This window comes from Maylandia zebra, linkage group LG20, assembly GCF_041146795.1.
Source record: "Maylandia zebra isolate NMK-2024a linkage group LG20, Mzebra_GT3a, whole genome shotgun sequence".
NCBI classification, from domain to species: Eukaryota; Metazoa; Chordata; class Actinopteri; order Cichliformes; family Cichlidae; genus Maylandia; species Maylandia zebra.
The window spans coordinates 20,015,480-20,038,574 of NC_135186.1; the positions used below are offsets into that span (position 1 = coordinate 20,015,480).

Consider the following 23,095-nt stretch of genomic DNA (forward strand, 5'->3'; position numbering starts at 1 on the left):
TTAACAGACATTAAGTCTTAATTGTTTCAGAATTGCAGCCATTTTTAATGCATCGTCCTCTATTTTTAGCAGTTTAAAGTAGTCGGATGACTGACTGATAGACAGTTTCATGGCCAGGTGAGGACTGTTCTCTCATTCCATCACATATTAATCAGATAATAGATCTAGAGTTGATTCCAAGTGCTGAATTTGCATTTTGTAGCAGTTCAGTAGAACTTTCATTATGAGGTCCAAAGTCATATCGAAGTGAAGGAGAACATTATTATGCTGAAAAACCCAAATTACTCTAAAATAGGAGTGGTCAAATCAACAATCTACAAGTGCCTGAGTGTGAAATAATAATAAATAATAAATATGATTTATGAAATAATAAATTGGCCACTAGAGGATATGTGGGCCACTGATATCAGGACATGAAAACTCCTCACGATGTATAGAGATCTCCATCAGACGCCCAGCACCACAGGCAACAGAAAGAGGCGAAGTTACAATGCAGGATGAAACACTGAGCATCCATGAATTCATCAGCAAGATGGGCCACCCGAGGTGAGCTGCTCCAAGTATGCCAAAGACATGATCAGGAACCATCATGGACAATCCCTGCAGTGGACGTACCATCAACATATCAACATGTTAGCTAGAAAAGGCCAGGTTAAAGGACAGCAGAGTCCTTAACGGACAGGACCCAAGTTGCAGACTGTGCAAAGGTTCCCCGGAGACTATCCAGCGCATAGTAGCGGGATGTAAGATGCAAACTAGGGCAGGCTACACTGAGAAGGACGATCAAGTGAGTGGGATACAGGAACATCTGTGCTGCATGTGTACTAGAAGTCCCCAGGTCCTGATGGGAGACAACACCAAAGGTGGTTGAGAAAAATTGGGCCTGTGTCCTGTGGGTCTTTCAAGTAACAGAAAACCGCAGCTGTGATAGAGGGGACAGCAACATCAGGTAGGAGCACAAGAAAATAGAAAAGTGCTAAAATAGAAAATGGAGAAGGGCTAAAGTAACAACTGGAGCAGATTTGAAATGAATGAAAGGGCCTTATCACAAATGAGCCATTATCATTTGAAGGATGCTTTTTGACTTTCTTTCAGTAGTTGTCCTGAAACTTCACTACCAAGAAACAGTACCAGAAGCATGATGTTTTTTTTTTCATTTTAATGTCTTTTTAACCCTTCAAATTCTGAGTCAAAATGCAACAGTCATCTGAGCAATAAATCTTAAAAGTCTTAACAACCACCTCCCCTAACAGTGCAGCAACTCGTCCAAGAACCACTGAAACTCAGTAACTGCTGGGCTACGTGGTCACAGGCTAGTGGATGGAAACTATACCTTTTGTACTATGTTATCTCTTTAAACAGCTATCAGAATGAGTCAGTTTTTCTGTAAAGTTCACGTATTTGATTTCGCATTTGCAAATTTTTCCACAGAGTCTGTCCTTACTACCTCTCCCGTTCACTGAAACAACAAGCAGATGTCATTTTTATGCCATACAACTACTTGCTAGATCCAAAGGTAAGCTCTGTCATACACATTACATCTGAGGCTGACATATGTGACCATAAATGAGCATCAACAGAGACTTTAGTGTTGTGATTGGCACTGTCATTTCTAATCTCTATGAATGCTAATATTCAACTGCCTCTCCCTCCCTCTCTCATTCCACAGAGCCGCAAGGCACACAATATCGACCTGAATGGAGCGGTGGTTATCTTTGACGAAGCTCACAATGTGGTAAGGTTATATCTGGTTTCCCCTGTTAAATGTATTCACTAAAAATTGGCATTGTTGTATATAAAAGCTTCAAAGACCACAAGTGACCCACTACTAAACGGGGATGGTCTACACTAGAGGGTTTCAAATTCATGTTAACTTGCAGGCCACATCGGGCCTAATTTGAAATCAGAGGGGCTGGTCTACTCAAACCATGAGGACATATTAAAACCAATGTTTCCTTTGAAAACCAGATATTGAACTAATATCTTCAGAAAATGTATGATTTTTACTACATCCCATGTCATTACTGTGCATTATAATTTATAGATCGCAGTAGATCTCGAGTATTTTGCAAATGAACAAGTATTTTCTTCTATGACCTGAAAAACCTGTCAAAGCATATATTCTCCTGTATCATCATGCCATGTATATAACTTGGAGATTTCACAGTGTAATCTTCACATTCTGTCACCAAAGCACACTCTCTTTTGATTCACCCACTAATTATACTCACAGTATTCATTCACTGTATCTTTAGGAATTTGCTCACTTCGATTGTAGCCGACTCTCTAGCAGCACGGCCTCTTCACCTGTCCCTCCTCCACATTCCTGCTCAGTATGTCAGAGCTTTAGTTACTCCTCGGCCCTCTTTAGTAATAACGATACTTGTAATAAATGTAGCCTGTTTACAGCTCTGGAGTCCCGGGTTCACCTGTATCTAGCCAGGCCCATGTAGCAGGTGCAGCCAAAGCTAGCATAGCCACCGTTAGCTTTCACCCAGCATATTGTCCCAAGCAGCCGGGAAAACGGGACAGCTGGGTGACAGTCAGCAGGAAGCGTAGTCCTAAACCGAGGCCCCGGTACACCACCACACCTGTCTATGTCTCTAGTTGTTTTTCCCAACTTGGTGACACATCCTCTGAGCAGCAAACTCTAGTAATTGGCTAATCTGTTTCGACACATGTGAAGCTCGAGACATTTTCTTATTACATTTAAATTTACAGTTAATGCACAATGCAAGGTGCTGCATATTTAAGGCATGATTCATCATTGAAGAATGTGATAAATATGTGACCATGAACTCAGGGTCAAGGTCAGAGGTCACGCTTTCTGAAAATCCTACTTACCCTGATGCTGAGGTGTAGCACTGGTGCCTGCCAATGTTATAATATTTTTTTGGTCAATCATTTCAGTGGTAGAGAGCTAAACAACATATTTGGGATTTTTGCAAAGCAACAATCTAAGCATATGTCATTCTTGATTAAAGCTAATTTGTTATGATTATTAATGTGAACACTGTTCTGGAACATGCTCATCCTGTTATTTTCATCTATTTATTACACGATGGCCACTTTTCCTGACAAAATCTCATTCAGCTTAATGCAACAAATGTAACTTGAGACAAAGGACTTGTTGGTTGTGATGGTCTAATGCCAGTTTGCTCCACTAAAATCTATGTTTTTGTGGACACAACATTCTCAGACAAACTCTACATTTACATTACCTGTACTATCATTCTTTGACATGTAGTAACTACACACCATTTTCATTTCATTCACCGGGTTTAGAGGTTCTATATAAATAAAGTTACTATTTACAAAAACATTGGTTGCACAGACTTATAATAATGTTTAAAATGAATATTTGTTATTTGAATTATGCTGATAATTACTTTTGTTGATACTATCCCACCTGATCTGATGTCTTTTTTGTTTGCAGGAGAAGACATGTGAAGAATCAACCTCGTTTGATCTGACTCCCTATGATGTAGCCTCGGCCATCAATGCTGTGGACAGGCTGCTTGTGGAGCAGGCTAAAGAAATCAGCCACAAAGACTCTGTGAGTGAAGACGTCAACGTGGAATCCCTCAGCTCTGGTAAGAAAACCTTCGCTTATACACATGTTCCTAACAGAGTTTTCCATCTAATACTTAGAGTGTATAGTTGTTTATGAATGTCATGGTACTTTGGGCTACTTGTATACTTTAAAAGTTTGGATTTACTTCTACTTTACTAGCCTTAGTTTTGCCTTGGCCTTAGTTTCATTATTACTAGTAATTTTAGTTTATTCTTTAGTAAAGCAAGTAAAAGGTTGTCAGCTGCAGGTCTTTTGATATTTTGTCTTTTGTTTTGTTTCAGGTTTAAAGTTAGATTTGTCCACCATCGCTAAAATCAAACGTAAGTATTGTGGAGTCGGTCGTCCTGTTGGTTGGTGATTGGAGGTCTTTTTCTAAACTTGTTTTTTGCTTTAACAGAGATACTACTGGATCTGGAAGCTGCCATTGATTCCTATGATGTTCCAAGTGATAAAGGCATTACTAAACCTGGAATGTAGGTGACAGCAGTGCTGAGCAGGCTTTCAAAATAAGAGCGTATGGGTTGCCCATTAATAAACTGATTATACAGTTGTTCCAAACATATGAAAATGAATAAATAAATCTCAAAGCACACTTGATGAGAGCTTGTCCAAGAAAATAATAAATATTGTCAAAGCTTTTCCACCTTCAACAATGCAGGTTTGAAATATGATGGCATTAAAATGTTTGCGTTTTAGCTTCACTAAGATACACACATCCTTACAGAACAGATAAGAACATGTATCTGTTCATGTTTATTTTGTTGGTTCCCTGAATGCCGTTAAGGTCATGTGGAAAAAGCAGACAATGTAAGAGAGAAAGCTTCTAAGGCAACAAAGCCAGACTTGAAGTGCAGTCAGTGTAAAACATCAGTAGGATGAGGGCAAGAAACAAGACTTTAAGTGATGACATCTGACCAGGATGAGAGTAAATTTTATTTTAAAGGCGTCAATTCGTCATTTTTCCAAAACAGACTGTCGACATTTATTTCCACACACGTCTGAGTCGGTTCTGTTCCATAGAGTATGGTTCAGGTAAGAAAACACACGTCACAGGTTGGTGTGTCGTATCGCTCGTGTGTGTTTTATGCATAGATTTGTGCGTTTGTGCTTCGTATGATGTCTGTTATGTTTAAAGGCTGTCTACATCCAATTTTCATTCATGGGAATGCCCTGAGAACTTCCTGACATTTAGCACGTGCATTTCCTCTCTAACCCAAAGGTTATATGCAAACTCAATCAGAAATCATAAGTGACACGTACGAGTTCACGCCTTGACCCCTGCCTCACTCGGCTCCGCCTCCTATGTACTGCATGTATCAAACAAAAGAAAAATGCCAAAATTAGTCTTTTAAAAAAAGGCTAAAACAATGTGGCCTCAAGAAAAACACCTGATTATAACTATTATTATAGATACATTGGTTCTTATATATAATGATCATATCTATTGGATTATAAGTGGAATTTATAGAGTGATTAAGACAAATTGAACATTGGTGACATCCTACATGTTATATACACAATGTACAACATTGTTGTGCAGAAGGAAAAACTGAGATATCACATTTGATTTTTAGCAGCATGAAAAATGCTTTTCTTTTACATCCATATTTGAAATAATTGTCTATAATGTTTTGTGTGAATCAGTGTTAACTGCATACAAAAAACATTTTTTTAAAAATGTACCTTAGACAATTTAACCGCTGTTAAAATGGACACACAGCAGAACAACAACAAGCTCTGAGTCTGAGATCAGTTTTACTTATATTGTCATACTTTATTGCAGGAAACTGACACAAATGTTCCCAAAGTATTTTAGGGTAGTGTGGTGACACTGTGACAAATCTGTGGTTGGAGTCATGTATTTAAAATAAAACAAGAAGAAGAAAGTGGTCAGAGACTGTGTGGATAGTCCTTAGACTACCGTGACATAAACCCTAGTGGGGTTCTTCCTTAGGTGGTCAGAGAATGATTCTGAATGTTAACTGTTATAATAAACCTGCACTGCATGTCTCTCTGTTGTGTCTTAGTTTCATCTATGAGGTGTTAGAAAGAGCTCATCTGACCTACAGCAACAAGACGGCAGTCTATGAAGCTCTGGAGCAGATCAGTGGATACCTGGCAGGACGTAGGACACATTATCACTTCATTTATCATCTGTAACATTTGCTGGGTGTATTATACAGATCATCTTAGTGCTACTAAGTAACAAGTGACCTGTTTGATGCATGTTTCTCACCAGAGCCCGGAATATTCCTCAATACAAGTGGACTCCAGAAGCTGTCTGATATCATACAGGTACACTTTGTATGGATATTAAGCTGTCAAACTGCTTCTTTGTTTGGGTTTTTGGATTGGTCCCATAATATTTGTGTGATTGAGATCATTCAACAAAATGATAGACTTTATTACTATTTATTGCATAAAGAGTAATTATTTAATCACCTCGTGGCGTGTTTGAGCGATCCCCTCTGTTCTGGTGTTTTCAGCTGGTATTTTGTGGTGAACCGTCAGAAAAGGACAGACAGCACCAGATGGAGACCAACACGGCTCATTTTAAGGTGTGTTTTTGTACAGTTGTGTTCATATTGGAACCAGCTAACATATCTTTGCCACACTTGATGGAGAAGTAACTGAAACTGTAACCATTGTTTCGGCATCTTAAATGTTTAATTTCTTCTTTTTTTTTTTTTTTTCTTGAAATGAAATGACTAATGATGAGCTTGTGTCATGTGTTTGGCTCAGGTTCATATCCATCGGGACACCAGCGTTCACAAAAAGAAACAGAGTGTTGACGTGTGGGCTTCATCTTCATCAAAAAAACAAGGTAACGATGCACAGCGTGATGCGTTGGTGGGTTACATGGAGTCACATGAACTGAATGTAATATCATGATATTTTCTTTTTACATTTAGGTCAGAATGTGAACCCTGTTATGAGTGTATGAACTATTTGTACTGTAAGTAAATGTGATTTGTTTCTCTGCATATTGCAGGCAATATTCTGAGTTACTGGTGCTTCTCTCCGGGCTTCAGTATGCAAGATCTGGTGAATCAAGGCGTTCGCTGCATCATTCTGACCAGTGGTACCCTCTCTCCCCTGTCGTCTTTCACATCTGAGATGAGAATGTAAGTTAGCTGTCACTCTGACTGCACAGTTAAATTTTTCCCACCTGAGTAGCAGCTCATTAAAATAAAACAAAAACACAATGGCCTTTATACCTGTTTAGGCTGAACACTGTCCAGAGTGAACTGTTCTTAAAATGTAAATCTTTGGTGATTTTTGTAACTCACCATGAAAGTTAATGATTCATTTTAAAGCCAGAAGTATCAGCATAAAAAGTGGTCTTTAACATGGATAAACCAGGAATGCTGATACATTATGTTGCATTTATCTGTCAATAATTAAGAATGACTCTGACATTAGACAGACCTGTGTTTACTTGTTAGCATCCAAAGGCAGCATAGCACCTGCTGATGAATTACATCTAAAACATGTAACATATAGGTTTTTGGAAAGTTAATGTGTTTTGAAAATGTTGTAACCACACCTGGATTTTAAATTAAACAGTCAGACTGTCCAAACCAGGGGTGCCCAATCCCGGTCCTCGAGAGCTACTGTCCTGCAGCTTTTAGATGCATCCTTGTTCCCACACACCCGAATCAAATGAATGGCTTGTTATCAGGCCTTTGCCAAACATGATGGCATGCTGAAGAGGTAATCAAACCATTTGATTCAGCTGTGTTGGAGTAGGGATGCATCTAAAAGCTGCAGGATAGTAGCTCTTGAGGACTGGGATTGGGCAGCCCTGGTCCAAACGATTGCATTAACTGTTCAGAGGTTTCAGGCAGTTTTTACCCCTTAAGGGTGTGATTGTCCCCCAACCTGGCAGGTGGGTGGTGTGGACACACAGGTTTGTGAATGTGATAAATTATGAAGCGGCTGGTGTATGACTTTTAAATTGACACCGTAGGTGGATTTAATAACTCGTAACTTTAGTGTATTCACTTGATTGTCAGTGCAGCCCCTAATGAAACAGTGTTATGCATGTATCTGGGCCAAATATGTTTACTGTAATACATCTCTATATGCCAGTGAGTTTCTGCTCCTGCTGTTACAGAGAATTCCCAGTACGTCTGGAGAACAACCATGTGATTGAGCGGGACCAGATCTTTGTGAGCATCATTGCACAAGGGCCTGATGGAGCGCACCTAAGTTCAGCGTTTGATCGGAGGTCGGTATTCTTTTTTAGCGTATGATTACTTTCTAACAGGTCGGTCAAGTTTTGCCATGTGCCTAAATACAAATGAAGGTGCATGGCAAAACTCATTTAGCTCATGGTAGTCTCTGACCTCTGGGGAAAAGTTGTCAAACCATATTTTTTCTCATCTTTTGATTTATTAGAAAGTCAAGTAAAATCCTGCTGTGTGTGTGGAAGACTTCAACTCACTTTTATATAACACTAGTTCAGGAAAACTGTCTTCTTAAGGCACTTGATATTAGAATGAACACTCCAACAATCAAACTGTTGTGCATTAGAGGTAAACTGTAAATAAGCTGATTCTTATATAGAGCTATTCAGAGATTATTAAGCTAAGCACATAAAGTGGAAGAGTCATAGTAGCAATAAAATCAGTGTTCACAAGACATGAGATTCCAGATTATCTACTTTGTTTCTACTATATTACCAAAAATGAAAACACACTCACTGAAACACACTGAAATAAACAACTCGGCTACATCTGGAAAAAAAAACCAGTTGCATCAGTCAGACAATTGCAGAATATGATCAATTGGAACTGAGACCATTTAAGTACATGGATCCAGACTAACTTGCAACTGCAGCATTTATTCGATGAGATAACTAATGAAATAATTAAATCGAAGCTTTGGCTTGATAAAAACAAATTGTCATTAAATTTGAATAAAACTAAAAATATGTTATTTGGAAATAGCAGGTTAACTACAAATGTTAAGCTTCAAATAAATGCTGTTGATATTGAAAGAGTCAATGAAAATGGATTTCTTGGGGTAATAATAGATCAAAGACTTAACTGGAGAGCTCACATAAGATATATTCATTCCAAAGTATCAATAAGTATTGCAATACTAAACAAGGCAACGCAGGTATTAGACTGGACATTACTTCTACTGTTCACTGGTTTCACCTTAATTAAGTGGTGGGATTAAATAAGTTTGCATTTCTTCAACTTCTTTTTGATATCTAACTGAATCTTTGCTAAATGAACTTTTGTATATACATATACATGATCAAAATAAAAATTAGCAAGAAAACAGAACAGCAGGTTAAACTTATTACTTATTCAGACATTCTCATAGATGCAAATCTGAAAGTGCTGCTGAGCCTTCACCTGTTCAACTTGCCTTTTACATTAAACCAGACATGGTCAGAACTGCTGTCTCTTTTCTCCATCATAGTTACAGCTTTCCTTACTAATGTATTAAAGGCATTATTAACATTATTAACATTATTAATTTTTCACATACTTTGGTACGTTTTACTTTATGTTTATTTTTAGATTTGATGAAGAAAGCACCACTTTGGCTTTCTTGTCCTGACAGAACACTACAGTGTTCAGTATATCAGAACACCAGTGATGAGTTTAAAGCTTTTGAGGGAATCAAAGTGTTTGTAAGTTCAAGCCTTGGTCACAACCAGTCCAATGGACAAGGTGACAATGCAAACAAAAAAAGAAGCTGCTAAGGCAGTCACACCAGGACAAAGGAGATCCTTTTGTTGTAATTCTAGAATGCTAGCAAGGAAACACTACTATAATAATAATAATAATAATAATAAAAAAAACCAACTACCAGATTTATGGTTAGGATATACAAGAGGGATACCTGGAAGCTAGAAAGCATTCTGGAAACGCATGAGTAGCTAAGATATTTCAGGATACACACAAAAAATGAAGAAAGTACAAGAGAAATGGGAATTGAGGAAAAACAGAAACAAGCTTGCTGTCTGTGGTTGGACAACAGGTTGTCCTTGCAGGAAGATGAGTCCTACAACGACAATAAAGGCTGTCAGTGGCATTGAGCTATTAGATCCACATTCACAAGAAGGAAAGATCAGTGTCGCAGCAGGATACATAATAAAGAGATACATAACACTTATAGTGAACCGGGTCAGGGAGATGTATGAAAAATCCTAGGAAAAAAATCCAACCTTATTTCCTGTTCCATAGAACGTGTTTGGTTGATAAGAGTTTAAGTAACTCTTGGTTAAATCGAAATTTTGTAACTGGAAACTGTTATCTTATTATGAAAAACCTTTCAATATAGTGCTGATTCATTTGTAAGACGTTAGACAGTTTTTGTTTGTTTGTTTGTTTGTTTGTTTGTTTGTTTGTTTGTTTGTTTGTTTGTTTGTTTTAAATTAAAAAAAAAACCTGATTTGTTAACCCCTTAAAACCAGTGGGAGCGCTCCTGTAGGGTTTAGGTCAGACTTTTAGATCAAATTACCATAACTCTTAAAACAATGGGGCAATCAAAAAATTCCAGCAGTTTCTGAAAGTATCACCTTTTTCAGTTATATTAGGGTCATTATGGTAATCCCAGGCAGGGCACCACATCTAAATCTCAACAAACAACACAGAAAACAACAAACAGCAAAACGGTAAAAAAAAGAACCCAGATGCCCAATAAAATGTCAGTTTTCTGTAGAGCTTCATCACACTCACTCCCTCTCTCTTCTCTCAACCAACCAGTCTTTTGGGACTGCTGCAGCACTGTGCCTGGGTTTAACGTTATGACCCAAATATCACTGTATCGCTGCTTTCAGGAACCACGAAGTCTTTCAATTGAACAGATGGGAGTTACAGATGTTGAAAAACCTGTCTGATATCAGCGACAGGCTAGGCTTTAAAGGGCTAAAACAGGGGGTGTAATGTGTTAGAGAGATGTCCCTCAGAGGCACCCATACACTTTTCAATTCATGGAGGATGTGTCACTAGGAGATAAGAGCTGTTGTGGCTCAGTAAACAATGATGCTCTAAAACAGGGCTGGGGAACTCCAGGCCTCGAGGGCCGGTGTCCTGCTGCCTGATCTGCCTTATTTGTATGACACAGACAATCCCTTAGCAGTAGCAGTTGGTGAGAGTGGGAAGGAAGAGCTCCTTTTTTATATGTTACCTCATATATATTTTACTGGTTCTGACTTTGAAGTTGTTACTTGAGTGCTAAACTCAAACTGTAAATTTGTGTGGCAGGTTTGTTCCTGAAAACATGGCGTCTTTAGGCAACACCATTGGTAAGATCACAGTATACAGCATGGAAATCGTTTGATTGTGCTAACATCACCAACATTGTTAACTTTTAGCTCTGTTGTTCATGGTGATGTCATATTGCTTATTACCTTTTTGATATTGTGTTTAAGAGTAGCACTTTTTACTACAGCTTGGCAATAACTGGGTCATAAGGTAGAAACAGAAGGTACTCTTGTACCTGTGCCTATGAAGCAAAACTAATGACTGATAAGAATAGCAATATATTGATTAGACTTAATAATACTACTAATACTGGCTGATGCTGTGACATATAACATATTACTATTTCTACACTATATTGCCAAAAGTATTGAAGACAAGTGTGCGATTGTTTTTATCACTATTTTAATGATGGTGCTCGTGTTAATTTGGTCGTTGGTTGTTGATCAGTGGTCAAGACAATCATGACCGCTCATTGTTCCTCAGTGCTGCTGGTTTCAGTCATTATGCAAATGTACTGTTTATAAGGTTGGGGAAACCTGAGCTGAGACAGTCACCTGGTAGAGTGACGAAATGTCTCTACTGCTGACAACAATACATCTGTATGAACAGGATTAATGTTTTAGGACTGTCCATAAATTTATTTGCCAGTGATGTAATAAAAAATAACCATAACATGATTATAACATTTATATTTAACACACAGACATGTTTTTCTTCTGTTCTGTTTTTTAATTATAGGAAGTATACACACAGATTGTGCAGATTGTTTAATGGTGTACTAATACGACACATTAAATAATATTTACATTGTTACCTTTAAACAAAGAGTAAGGTTGTTAACACAAGGCAGGATTAAAATCCAGCATTATAATACAGAGTATCCTACTTTTTAACCATTAGTTACTATTGCTTTGTTATTATAAGGTTAATGTGAGGGGCCAGTATATACATATTCAGATGCACAGATATAGGAAGATTATTATTAGCAGGTATATGTCATATATGATATATATCATATTGCCAGTATATTACTGTAACTAATTGGTTTTGCCTTATAGGCATACGTTTTTCTATGTTATTACACCCAATTTTGGCCCGTTACCACAACTCGCCTATAACCAATGTTGATACGAGGTAAAAAATAAAAACTGCTTAGATATTATTCCGGTGATTAAGTTGTAGTAATTTGCTATTTCCATATTATTACATTTTTGGCTTTTAATGTCTCGTTATTACCACATTACTGCTGAGCTATCATAGGAAGTGCTACCATGTTGGATTGTATATGGAGTGTGAAATCTTTTGTTTTGATTGTGATATATATTTGTAAGTTATACTCACATATATTTGTAACTTGTGTTCTCTCCTCAGCTAACCTGAGCCGTGTGGTTCCTCACGGACTCTTAGTATTTTTCCCTTCCTTCCCTTTAATGGAAAAAACATTGGAATTCTGGAAAGTAAGTGGAAAGTCAGCAGAGTCACCTGAGGAAAGAAATAATAGTTTGGGCGCGGCGTTTTTAGCTTTTCTAGTGACTTTTATGTTGATGGGGGTTTTTTTCCCATGAACTATATTTTGTATTTTCTAGCAAATTAGAAATCAATTTACTGGAAATTTAATATGGAGACGACTATGCCAATGCTTCTGCTACTGGTTGACTTGTCAGCAGCCAATAAGAGGTAATGGGATGTGTGACAATTGTGTCACACATCCTGTGGAACCAGGACCCCAGTACAGGAAGTCTGGATCAGGTCTCTCTGTTTAAATAGTCCAGTCTCTGAGCCTACGAGTATTAAAAATTGCAGAGAGCTTAGATGGAGCCAATTGATGAGGGGACTCGTCCAGTTCCAACTGCCTCTTAGCCTCCCGATGTCTACTCTGCCTACCCGAAAAACCAGGGCTGAGTAGCCTTGCAGTGCAGAACACCTCACTCAGGAGGCATCCTTGTAAGATGCGCAAACCATCTCAGCTGGCTCCTTTCGATGTGGAGGAGCAGCGGCTCTACTCTGAGCCCCTCCTGGATGGCTGAACTCTTCACCCTATCTCTAAGGGAGAGGCCAGCCACCCTTCGGAGGAAGCCAATTTCCACGATCTCGTTCTTTCAGTCAGTACCCACAGCTTGTCACCGTAGGTGAGGGTAGGGACCACCAGTAAATTGAGAGCTTCGCTTTTACACTCAGCTCTCTCTTCACCACGACGGACCTGTACAGCGTCCGCATCACTGCAGCCGCAGCACCAATCGTCTGTCGATCTCCCGCTCCCTTCTCCCATCACTCGTGAGCAAGACCCAGAGACACTTAAACTCCTCCTCCTCCTGGGGAGTGAGAAGCGCTGGGAATGAGGTGCTGATTCTCATGCCAGCGCTTCTCAGTCGAACCATTCCAGTGCAAGCTGGAGGCGATCACCCGGTGAAGCCAACTGAACCACATCATCTGCAAAAAGCAGAGATCAAATTCCGCGACCATAAAACCGAATAATCAAATCACTTGAACTATACTTTTTCAGTTAACCTACTCGGAGCTAATGCTGATTCTCTTCTGATCTTTGAGAGGAGAGGGTTCGAGGAGAGAAAGAACCAAAGAATGTTAAGCCAAATTGTAAGTCCATAGTTTGGGCAGCAGTTGATCCCTCTGGCGTCTCTGCTGGAACTTTCAACTGTGAACTATGAGATCCAATTTTTTTATTTTACTTTATTTTATTTTAACTGCTCATCTTCTAGATGACAGATGGAAAACCCTTTATTTGTTCTGCACTACAGTATTATACTTGGTTATCCTTTCTCCCACCTCTCTTCCTGGATGTCACATCTTCTGAGGGGATGTCTGGGCTCACACCCATTGTGGCATCCAGTCACTGTTGTTGGCATTTAATCACTACACCTTACCATCCTCCCTGTCTGTTTCTCTCTGTGACCTTACTTCATCATGAATTTAAGCATAGTTTAAACTTCCAAATCGCTTTAACATTTTTTTATTTTCTCATCATTATTTCAATTACATAAATACTTCTTCTTATACTAATTAGAAGCTAAGAATTGCTTTCTGAAGTGTGCAAGAAATACATAAGAAATGCATATTAAAAAATAGAATGTAAAGATATCAAAAGAGTTAATCATTAAGTCAAAAGCCTTGTAACCTGTATGAACCAATTTATTTATGTTACGTTTATGTTACTCCGCAGTCAAATGGATCATTTATAACAATCTAAGATGCTGCTGTAAATCATTTCCTGCATGTGTGTCATCACCAGGCTAACGGACATGCAAACCGCATTGAGAACATAAAGCCTATGTTTGTTGAACCTAAAGGGAAGGGCACCTTTAATGACGTGAGTGTTTTTTTAGGTATCTAATCACTTGGCTGTAAACCCCTCTATTCACATTTTCACATCTAAAAATATTTCCTAAGTTGCTTATAGTAAAAAAAAAAAAAAAAAGTAAAGATCTGATTAAACTTTAGCCTCTGTCTATTCCCAGGTTATTGATGGTTATTACGGCAAAGTCAATGATCCAGCATCCAAAGGAGGATCCTTCTTTGCTGTGTGTCGAGGGAAGGTGAGGAGGCTGTCCATGAAGTCTGTAAAAGTCCTAAAATGTTTTCTGTTATCATGTTTCACCTCAAAACTTCAGCTGTATACAGTGAGTATGCAGTTGTAGTCAGAAGTTTACGTACACTCATCGTGAGCATGAATGTACAACAGGCAAATCATCCCTCTGTATACTTGATAGTCGGCGCGGTGTTCTTAGGTTTGAAGGCCTCACTTTTACTCGTCCAGTCCAGTTTTCATTGTCTGTGAAGGTCTGTGAAGTCATCCAGGTTATCATAGTCTAAGGAGCTTGGAAAGAAAAGCATTTGACCCTAGAACTGAAGAAGCTTCTCAGCTGAGAGGTGAAACGTCTTCAAGCAACTTAAAGAAGTCCAGACACTTTTCTTTCCAAGCTCCTTAGACTACCTGCTCATTGTCAACAACAACACAGTCGTTGTCTTGTTTGTCCAAAAAACTTTTCTCGAGAAATCATTTGCCTTCTCTGTGTGGGCAGCTGCAAATTCTGTTGGTGTTGAATATCCTATTTTCTCAATCTGAGGCTGACCGTTTGAGTCTCCTTCCAGAGCTTGATAAAGTGGTGAGACATCTGAGTAACTTGTATTTACTTAAATAGTTTGAACTGATGATCTTGGAATTTGCAGTTCAGAAATGTTCCAATTGGCATAAATCTACAGTTCTCATTATTAGCTCATTACTGAGTTCCTTGGATTTTCATATTGTTCTGAGTATTGGTCAATCCAGACAAATCTTGTAGTTGTAATGGATCATGATCACTAATGAGTTTATAGGCCTTGACCTCATCAAGTTAAAAGACTTTATGAAAGATTTTAGCAGATGTATGTTAATATTTGAGTTTATGCTTTTGACCCAGTGCGAATAAGAGAAAATCTCAATTAATTTAAAGTTGTGCACTCAATTTTGTGAAAGTCATAAGAGATGAGTGCTGTAACATCATTCCACCCTGAATAAAGCAGTTGGAAGAAATCATTAAAAGCCCCAAATAATCATGACTTTTATACCAAGTAAACCTCTGACCACACCTGTATATGATATTCAAAGGACATGTTGACACGAGAGGACAAGGGTGCCAAAGATGTGACATCTTTTTTTTTTCTTTTGTTGACACACTGCATAACTACACAATGTTTTTGTAATGATGGCTCGTGAGTGTGAATGGTTGTCTCTCTTTGTTAGCAGTTTTATTGCTTTTCCAGGGTGCACGCTACCTCCTGTTCTGTGATGCTGGGACTAATTGGATAAACATTTAAGAAGATGCATAGACAGATTTTCTTTCATGTTAGTGTAGGGTTACACAAATAGCCGTTCTGTAATGATATCTTCTTGTGCTAGGCGAGCGAGGGTCTGGATTTTGCAGACACCTATGGTCGGGGTGTTATCATCACTGGCCTTCCTTTCCCTCCAAAGAACGACCCTCGAGTCATCCTGAAAATGCAATTTTTGGATGAGATGAATCGAAAGAAAGCTCCAGGGCTCAAGGTGAAAGAAAATTAACTATTGATGTACACTAAAAAGTTGCTCTGTCGTATTACGGTAGTTGGATCTCTCTGTCTTTGTGCGTGTAAACAGTACTTATCAGGGCAAGACTGGTACAAACAGCAGGCTTTCAGAGCTGTGAATCAGGCCATCGGTAGAGTGATTCGTCACAAGGAAGACTATGGAGCGATCTTCTTGTGTGATCAGAGGTCAGAGCTGGTTTACTTCAGTAACATCACATCAGAGGGAACATCCTCCACTATACCACACAGCAGCACACAAGCTTCAATTAAGTGCTTCGGTCACCTTATTTATTATTTATTGATGATAAAAAAATGATTGTTAAACTAAAGGAAAACTTTCCCCACAGATTTAAAAGTGCCGATGCCCGGGCTCAGCTTCCATCGTGGGTGAGGTCGTATGTGCGCCTCTGTGACAGCTTTGGCAACGTGGTCCGTGATGTCTCGCAGTTCTTCAGGATTGCACAAAAAATGGTGAGTTGTCGCACCTGCATGGTTTATACAATGCAGCAAATTCTTGCATTATTCAGTTTTGTTAAAGAACCAGCTCATAGTACTGATTCTGATCTGGAGGGAAGGTTTTTTTATTTTAAGCACTGAAAAAATGGAAAACTTTTTGATTTAAAACACAAAAAGTGAATAATTACCTGGAGTGTTTCCATTAATGGCTATGACACTGTTCATCGTGCTGAAATATAATTTGATGTCAAGTGTTTTCTGTGAGTTTCTGTGGAATAAAGGTGAAGATAAGAGTTTTTTTAACACCATGTCAACCTTATTACTTTCATAATAAATGTCTACTAACATATCGTTTATCTGGTTTTCATTCATTGCATGTGCAGTAAAGGTGTGTAGACACTTGGTTACAGTTCAGGTTGTCAGCTTATACTCACAGTTTGTGCATTATACATTTAAGAGGCCTGTGGTTGAGAAGAAGGCTCCAGCAGACAGCTGTGCGGCTGTGTGTTCATCAGACACTCAGTCCTCCAGTTTCACCTCTTGCTCCTCCTCACAAACGTCTCACACCCAGAAGGCCAAAGTGCTGGACACCTGCCTTCCCAGCCTGAAGAGGAGGAGACTCGGTGAGTACACAGATGATGGATGTGGTTTGATGTTTTGCTATTAAAGATGAAGGTGTTCTTTTGCTATACTAGATACGTTTAGCAAAGGGTTTCACAGGAGTGTCTTTAGAATTCATTATGCAGTTGAAATGTAGAAAAACTATAGTAGAAACACAGACTTCAATAATAAATGGTAGAAATTCAACTAAGAGCCAGTTAATCCTAAACCTACAGCTGGAAGCACTAGTTTTAAAATTTCCAGCTACAGCTACTCTAAAGTGAGTCCTTGATGAATTTTAACCCTTGTTTTTGTGGTCAGATGAGAACAGTGGAGCCAGTGGAATGGCCAGGATCTGCCTTGAGTATGAGAGTGAGGTGCAGGACAGTCAGAGGAGACCAGCCAACCTGCTGGATGCTTTGGAGCAAGGCAACCACGGCACTGGAGAGGACAGTGATTTTACCATGGGAGAGGAAAAGGTAGCTCGTTTTATTAACTCACATCGTGTGTGTGTGGGGGGTGGGGTGAGGTGGGGTGTTACACTATAAAACAAAAAAGTTTAAATACCACATTTTCCACTTGTTTTGCTTTTGAAGGCAAATCATTTGTCCAAACTGTCTCTTCAATACGATAAGAGGATGGAGGATGAGTTGCGGGGTGGAAAACGTAAAATCAAGTTGGTCCAAGAACAGGTAAGTGGTGTTCTAAACAACACACAGCTGGACTCGGTGAAAACGTCTTTTCTGACTGTTGAAAGTTGGGGATGAATCGTTAAAGTTTAAAGGGTTGGGATAATTATGTTTATCTGTGGCCTGCTGTTAACTCAATTTGAACTTTTAAGCAAATATTTATCTAATAAACCTATGGTGCACACACCTGATGAAAGTGCAGACAATTAGTAAGAATGATGTGAAGAGGATGAAAACTAGAAAAGCTGTTGGTCCAGATGACATACCTGTAGACGTACAGAGATGTGTAACAGAGGGCAGTGAACTTTGAACCAGATTGTTTAACATCATTTTGAATTTACACTGCTGCTGAGATTATCTTTTCCTCCATGGTTATTGAAGAAGCCGAGTGTCTCTGAGGATTTGTCTGAAGAAGGAAAGGCGAGCAGGGCTAAGAAATTCCTGGCGGACATGAAGAAGTCCCTGAGTCAGGTCAGCTTTGACCGCATCATACGGGCTCTGCAGACCTACAAAAAGACCGACAACCTGGATCACCTGCTGACTGAGACAGCAATTTTAAGTGAAGACACTAATACTCAGAGTCTCCTCCATGGTAAATCTTCTGCTCTAATAAACACAAAGCGACCTGAACATTCAGACTCGTATCTGAGCCTCAGTGTTGCATGTGGTAGCACTGCATGTTGTGTACTGATACTAGAAGGTACGGCAATACACTGCTATTAAAACGATAAACACCACACATAGTTAACACTGAAGAATGACAGTACGCTGCCACCTATAAAGTATACCTGCTTTGCAGACGTCTGAACTCTACAGAACACGTTTTCTTAATTTATGATTAGACATTTTACGCTCTTTGTAAAATGAGTCTAACTAGTGCAACTATTTACAAATCCGTTAAAGTCTTTGCACTCTTTTCAATAAAGTGTTTTAAATTATTTTAATATGTATAATTAGTATGTTTTAAAACGTACACAGCACGATAGTTTGAATATGTGCAGAATGTATTGACAAGCAGGGTTTCTATGAAGATCACATTTTCTAAACTGCAACGTTCAGGTTGTTTCATTTGATATACAACAAATGACTGTGCTTTGTTGCACTCGAGCACAGTGCAAAATTGTAAAAGTTGTGTCTCTGTTCACATGGTAAGGATGAGATAAGCTTTAATTCAAAGGGTTTAAGTATTGCTTTAACTGTTAAGGAATTATAACATGCATTTTCAGAAGCTCAAAGTAGTTAGACAAACCAACATAATTTTAAATAAAGATTGTTTTTAATAACTGGGTGAAAATCTCTTGCAGTCAATGATTGCCTAAATTGCCCATGAACATTGCCATATTTAGATACAGTGCAGATCATAGTCAGTCAGTATGAGTTTTCAGCCTTGTGTCTTACAGAGATTTCTCTACAATAATTGAATCGTTCTTTGTAGTTTGCCCTGTTTTTTCACAGTAGTGTAAGAACACCTCACCCAACGTTACTTTTGAAAAACTGAACATAACTGTCAACATTATTAGTCTTGATATCTACACAGGAATAATATCAATGTCAAAGTCATGATTTCAGTATCAGGGCACCACATTAACAGTGTGTTAATGCAAAACAGGTTGTAGTTGACTGCTGTTGCTGCCTTGTGTCACAGGCTTCTACCAGTTTGTTCGCCCACATCACAAAAAGAGGTTTGATGAAAATTGCCAGGAGCTGACAGGGAAGGGCTGTGGATACAAACCTGATCACACTCTGTCCAAGGATGAGAAGAAGACTGTAATGCTGCAGAACGGTATGAAACACGCTCTTCATTTTGTTCTTGGAAATGTGTGTGAGATACATGGATTAGAAAAGAATGTCAAGGAAGAATTTTGGAAGAATAACACAATATTCCATTTTAAACATGAAAGACGAATTCCAGGCCATACTCGGTACAGATGTTCCTGTACACTATGCCGGCCACTTGGTTATGGCGTTCCATGTATGCCCTGTCTGCTAGCATCTTACACCCTGCTGTTATGTGCTGGATTGTCTCAGGGGCATCGTTACACAGCCTGCACCTGGGGTCTTGCCTGGTGTGATAGACCCCAGCCTTAATGGATCTTGTACTCAGAGCTTGTTCCTGTGCTGCCATGATTAGTGCCTCTGTGCTGTCTTTCAGTCCAGCTTTGTCCAGCTACTGGTAGGATTTCTGGATGTCAGCCACCTCCTCTATCTGCTGGTGGTACATACCGTGGAGTGTTCTGGCTTTTGTTTGTCTCATCCTGGACTGTGGTGCTGACACTCACAGTCCCCGGCCTCTTTCCTTAGCTTAGCGTACCACCTCAGGGTGCTGGACTTGGGGTGAAACTGTCCATGCATAGTCAGGAGCTTCCTGGTCTTGATGTCAGTGGCTTCTATCTCCTCCTTTGGCCAGCTTATTATCCCAGCAAGTTACCTGATCAGGTGTTGATAGCCCGGATCTTGTTCTTACTGTTCAGCTGACTCCTCAGGACTTACCTGACCCTCTGCAGGTACTTGGTGGTTGCAGCTTTCCTAGCAGCTTCTTCATGGTTCCCATTTTCCTGTGGGATCCCCAGGTACCTGTAGCTGTCCTCTGTGTCTGCAATGTTGTTCAGTTCTGACTACCTTAACTCTCTTTGTTACCATCCGACTACACTTCTCCAGTCCGAACGACATTCCGATGTCATTGCTGTATATCCTGGTGGTGTGGATCAGTGAATCGATGTCTCGTTCATTCTTGGCATACAGCTTGATGTCATCCATGTACAGGATGTGGCTGACAACTGCTCCGTTCTGTAGTCTGTATCCGTAGCCAATGATCTCACGAGGGGGTTCAGGCCTATGCAGACCAGCAGCAGGGACAGAGCATCTCCTTGGTAGAGGAGATCAACAAGTCACCTTGGTTGATGGTGACTTGTGCTATGGGCTTGAAGTTGGCCTCTAGTGTTGTACGCCACATTCCCATTGAGTTTCTGATGAAGGCTCTTAGGGTCCTGTTGGTCTTGTACAGTTCTCGGCATTCCAGGATCCAGGTGTGGGGCATTGAGTCATAGGCCTTCTTGTAATCAATCCAGGCCGTGCACAGGTTGGTGAGCCTGGTCTTGCAGTCTCAGCTGACTGCTCGGTCTACCTGTAGCTGATGTTTTCACCTATTCTCTGCATATTATGCTGCATTTTTGTCAAACAGTAATGATGTTTACTTAATACATACCCATACAACAAACTTGTGTCATGTAATGTGTGTCAGTGATGGTTAAGCATAAAACTATGTTGATCAGGTTCTACATCAAAGAATGAAGTCCACACTACCTTTCTGACTGATGTGAAAAAAGCTCTTGGGGCAGAGAGATCGACACAGCTCTTTCAGGCTATTCACACCTACAAAAACACAGACAACTATGAAAAACTGGTGACCACAGCAGTGAACTTATTCACTGAGAGAGATGAGAACTTCGGCCTTCTTGTCAGTAAGTGTTCTTCCAGATCATGAGATGTTCTCTGCCATCTTCCTGTAAATGTTTGTGGTTTGAAACGACTTTCTTGTGTTCCTTTTCTTAAGGATTTGGTATGTTTATTCGTCCTAACCACAAGAAGCAGTACAAAGACATGTTGGATGGCTTGATAGGTCAGCCAGTCTCTGCTCCTGATGTTCCTGTTATGATTGAGGAGCAGCAAGAACAACCTGAAGGTAAATCCCTGTGGTCTAGAAAAGTGTGCTTTACCTTGTGACTAATCATTCTCATTCATTCAGTTTTATTTATATGGTGCCACTTCACAATATACTGTGGGCATATAACTTTACCCACCCCGCAAAACTGAATATTCAGTTCTCGTTTAGTTTTTTATTTTTTGGTTTCTGTCAGCGCCTTAACACATGACAGATACAGATAACTCTTTATTGTTATTGCACAGTCATACATAGAACAACAGTACAACGAAATTGGAAACTTTTTTCCATGTGTCATCCTGTTGTGTGTTTGATGTCATGTTTTTTTAAGTAACGAAAAGGATTTGAAATAATAAAATGAACACGACATCTGACATATAAAACTTTCCTTTTGCATTTTTTCTTTGTTTTCCAGCTTCGCTTTTGTCTCCTTTGAGGTCCCAAAGCAAGATTTCCAGTTATTTCTCAAGCAGCCAAAGAAGATAGAATGCAAGTGAATACTAAATGAATGGTCCAGAATTCCTTATTGAGTTCAGGGTATCATAGTTCAAACTAACGTGAGTTAAATTTCTGTCTGTTGTCTTCAGTGACCATCCCAGGAACAAGTCTGTTCCTCTGCTGAGTGGATCTTCTTTTTTTAACTTGTTCTTGATGTTTGATGTTTTGAATGTAACTGTAAAGAAATTAGCTTTTTTCCATGTGATGAAATGTAAATCTGATATGGATAAATAAAATCTTTTTCATTTTGTAAGATAATTGAATTGATGAAATATTCTCATGACCTGAGTTTCATTTGTACGTCCAGCAATGCTCGAAGCAATAAAGTGTAGCTTATTGATTTGTAAACAAGTCATACACCAATGAAAATAATTAGTATTAGCATTACATTTATAGAAAGCGGAGACTGCCCCCAACACACACACACACACACACACACACACACACACACACACACACACACACACACAGTTTCACAAGAATAAATCAGATCAAATCATGCCTAACATACATAACAAATCATTTGTGCTGCCTGTCTGAACTCTACATTCCTAAGTTAAGTAAATATTTCCTATGTTACCAAAAATATTTGTTATTAGCTGAAAATGTCAAGTAATGGAAGAATTTTTTTTCAAATCATTCTATTAGGAAAAGAATCAGGAAAAACACTGTTACAACTCAGTACACTTAAAACTGTATTATTGTAAAAATGCAACATCAAATGGACTATTGTCACTGCTGCATATCTTTGACACGTGGATTGAAGTTGAAATCATTTAAAATATTTTATATTTAAATTCCAGAATCATATTGGATAAAGTGTGTGTGTGTGTGTGTGTGTGTGTGTGTGTGTGTGTGTGTGTGTGTGTGTGTGTGTGTGTGTGTGTGTGTGTGTCCAAGTATATATTAATTTTAAAAATCAGCTTAATTACAAGACTTGAGCAGCGTGACATTAACTGTCCATATCTGCAGGTTGGATTAATCATGATTTTAAAGGCTGTAGGTTGCAGTCATCACTTGAACACTGTATAGAAATGTAAGGGCTCAGTGCTGATTCTTATAGTTGCATCTGCTTCAAACTGTAAGAAACATGCGAAACATCACAATACTAAAAACGGTCGGCAGGTAGGAAGCACCAGGTTAAATCTATATTTTTATTTGGAATTCGAAAATCGTTTTTGAAAAGATGTTTTTATTGAGAGTTTAATTCTTTGTGAATTTTTTTTTTCAATTTGAAATATTCAATTTTGAAATATTGAATTATAAATAGTGCTTTCATTTTTAATTTAATTATTAAATAATAAAATCATTTTTAACAAATGCATGT

General features: G+C 38.9%; 1 protein-coding gene across 3 annotated transcripts in view; it reads left to right on the top strand.

Annotated features, from left to right (window-relative positions):
- The window catches only part of LOC101471057 (regulator of telomere elongation helicase 1), a 43,253-nt gene extending 20,629 nt beyond the window's left edge, over window positions 1-22,624 (top strand). Inside the window, exons 7-33 of one of the 3 annotated variants that reach the window (XM_076878320.1) lie at window positions 1,432-1,516; window positions 1,670-1,735; window positions 3,437-3,593; window positions 3,856-3,894; window positions 3,972-4,047; window positions 5,602-5,699; window positions 5,814-5,869; window positions 6,061-6,132; window positions 6,317-6,398; window positions 6,567-6,699; window positions 7,692-7,805; window positions 10,804-10,844; window positions 12,175-12,260; window positions 14,051-14,128; window positions 14,277-14,354; window positions 15,698-15,844; window positions 15,935-16,050; window positions 16,212-16,335; window positions 16,778-16,943; window positions 17,242-17,399; window positions 17,517-17,612; window positions 17,991-18,201; window positions 19,255-19,392; window positions 20,882-21,070; window positions 21,163-21,291; window positions 21,686-21,763; window positions 21,858-22,624. In XM_076878320.1, coding sequence (XP_076734435.1) covers window positions 1,432-1,516; window positions 1,670-1,735; window positions 3,437-3,593; window positions 3,856-3,894; window positions 3,972-4,047; window positions 5,602-5,699; window positions 5,814-5,869; window positions 6,061-6,132; window positions 6,317-6,398; window positions 6,567-6,699; window positions 7,692-7,805; window positions 10,804-10,844; window positions 12,175-12,260; window positions 14,051-14,128; window positions 14,277-14,354; window positions 15,698-15,844; window positions 15,935-16,050; window positions 16,212-16,335; window positions 16,778-16,943; window positions 17,242-17,399; window positions 17,517-17,612; window positions 17,991-18,201; window positions 19,255-19,392; window positions 20,882-21,070; window positions 21,163-21,291; window positions 21,686-21,756 — 2,806 coding nt within the window. In that variant the 3' untranslated portion in view covers window positions 21,757-21,763; window positions 21,858-22,624. Of the gene's footprint in view, window positions 1-1,431; window positions 1,517-1,669; window positions 1,736-3,436; window positions 3,594-3,855; window positions 3,895-3,971; window positions 4,048-5,601; window positions 5,700-5,813; window positions 5,870-6,060; window positions 6,133-6,316; window positions 6,399-6,566; window positions 6,700-7,691; window positions 7,806-10,803; window positions 10,845-12,174; window positions 12,261-14,050; window positions 14,129-14,276; window positions 14,355-15,697; window positions 15,845-15,934; window positions 16,051-16,211; window positions 16,336-16,777; window positions 16,944-17,241; window positions 17,400-17,516; window positions 17,613-17,990; window positions 18,202-19,254; window positions 19,393-20,881; window positions 21,071-21,162; window positions 21,292-21,685 lie in introns of all 3 variants that reach the window. The other 2 variants (XM_076878319.1, XM_076878318.1) reach the window with 2 other exon arrangements.
- The last annotated feature ends 471 nt before the right edge of the window (window positions 22,625-23,095 follow it).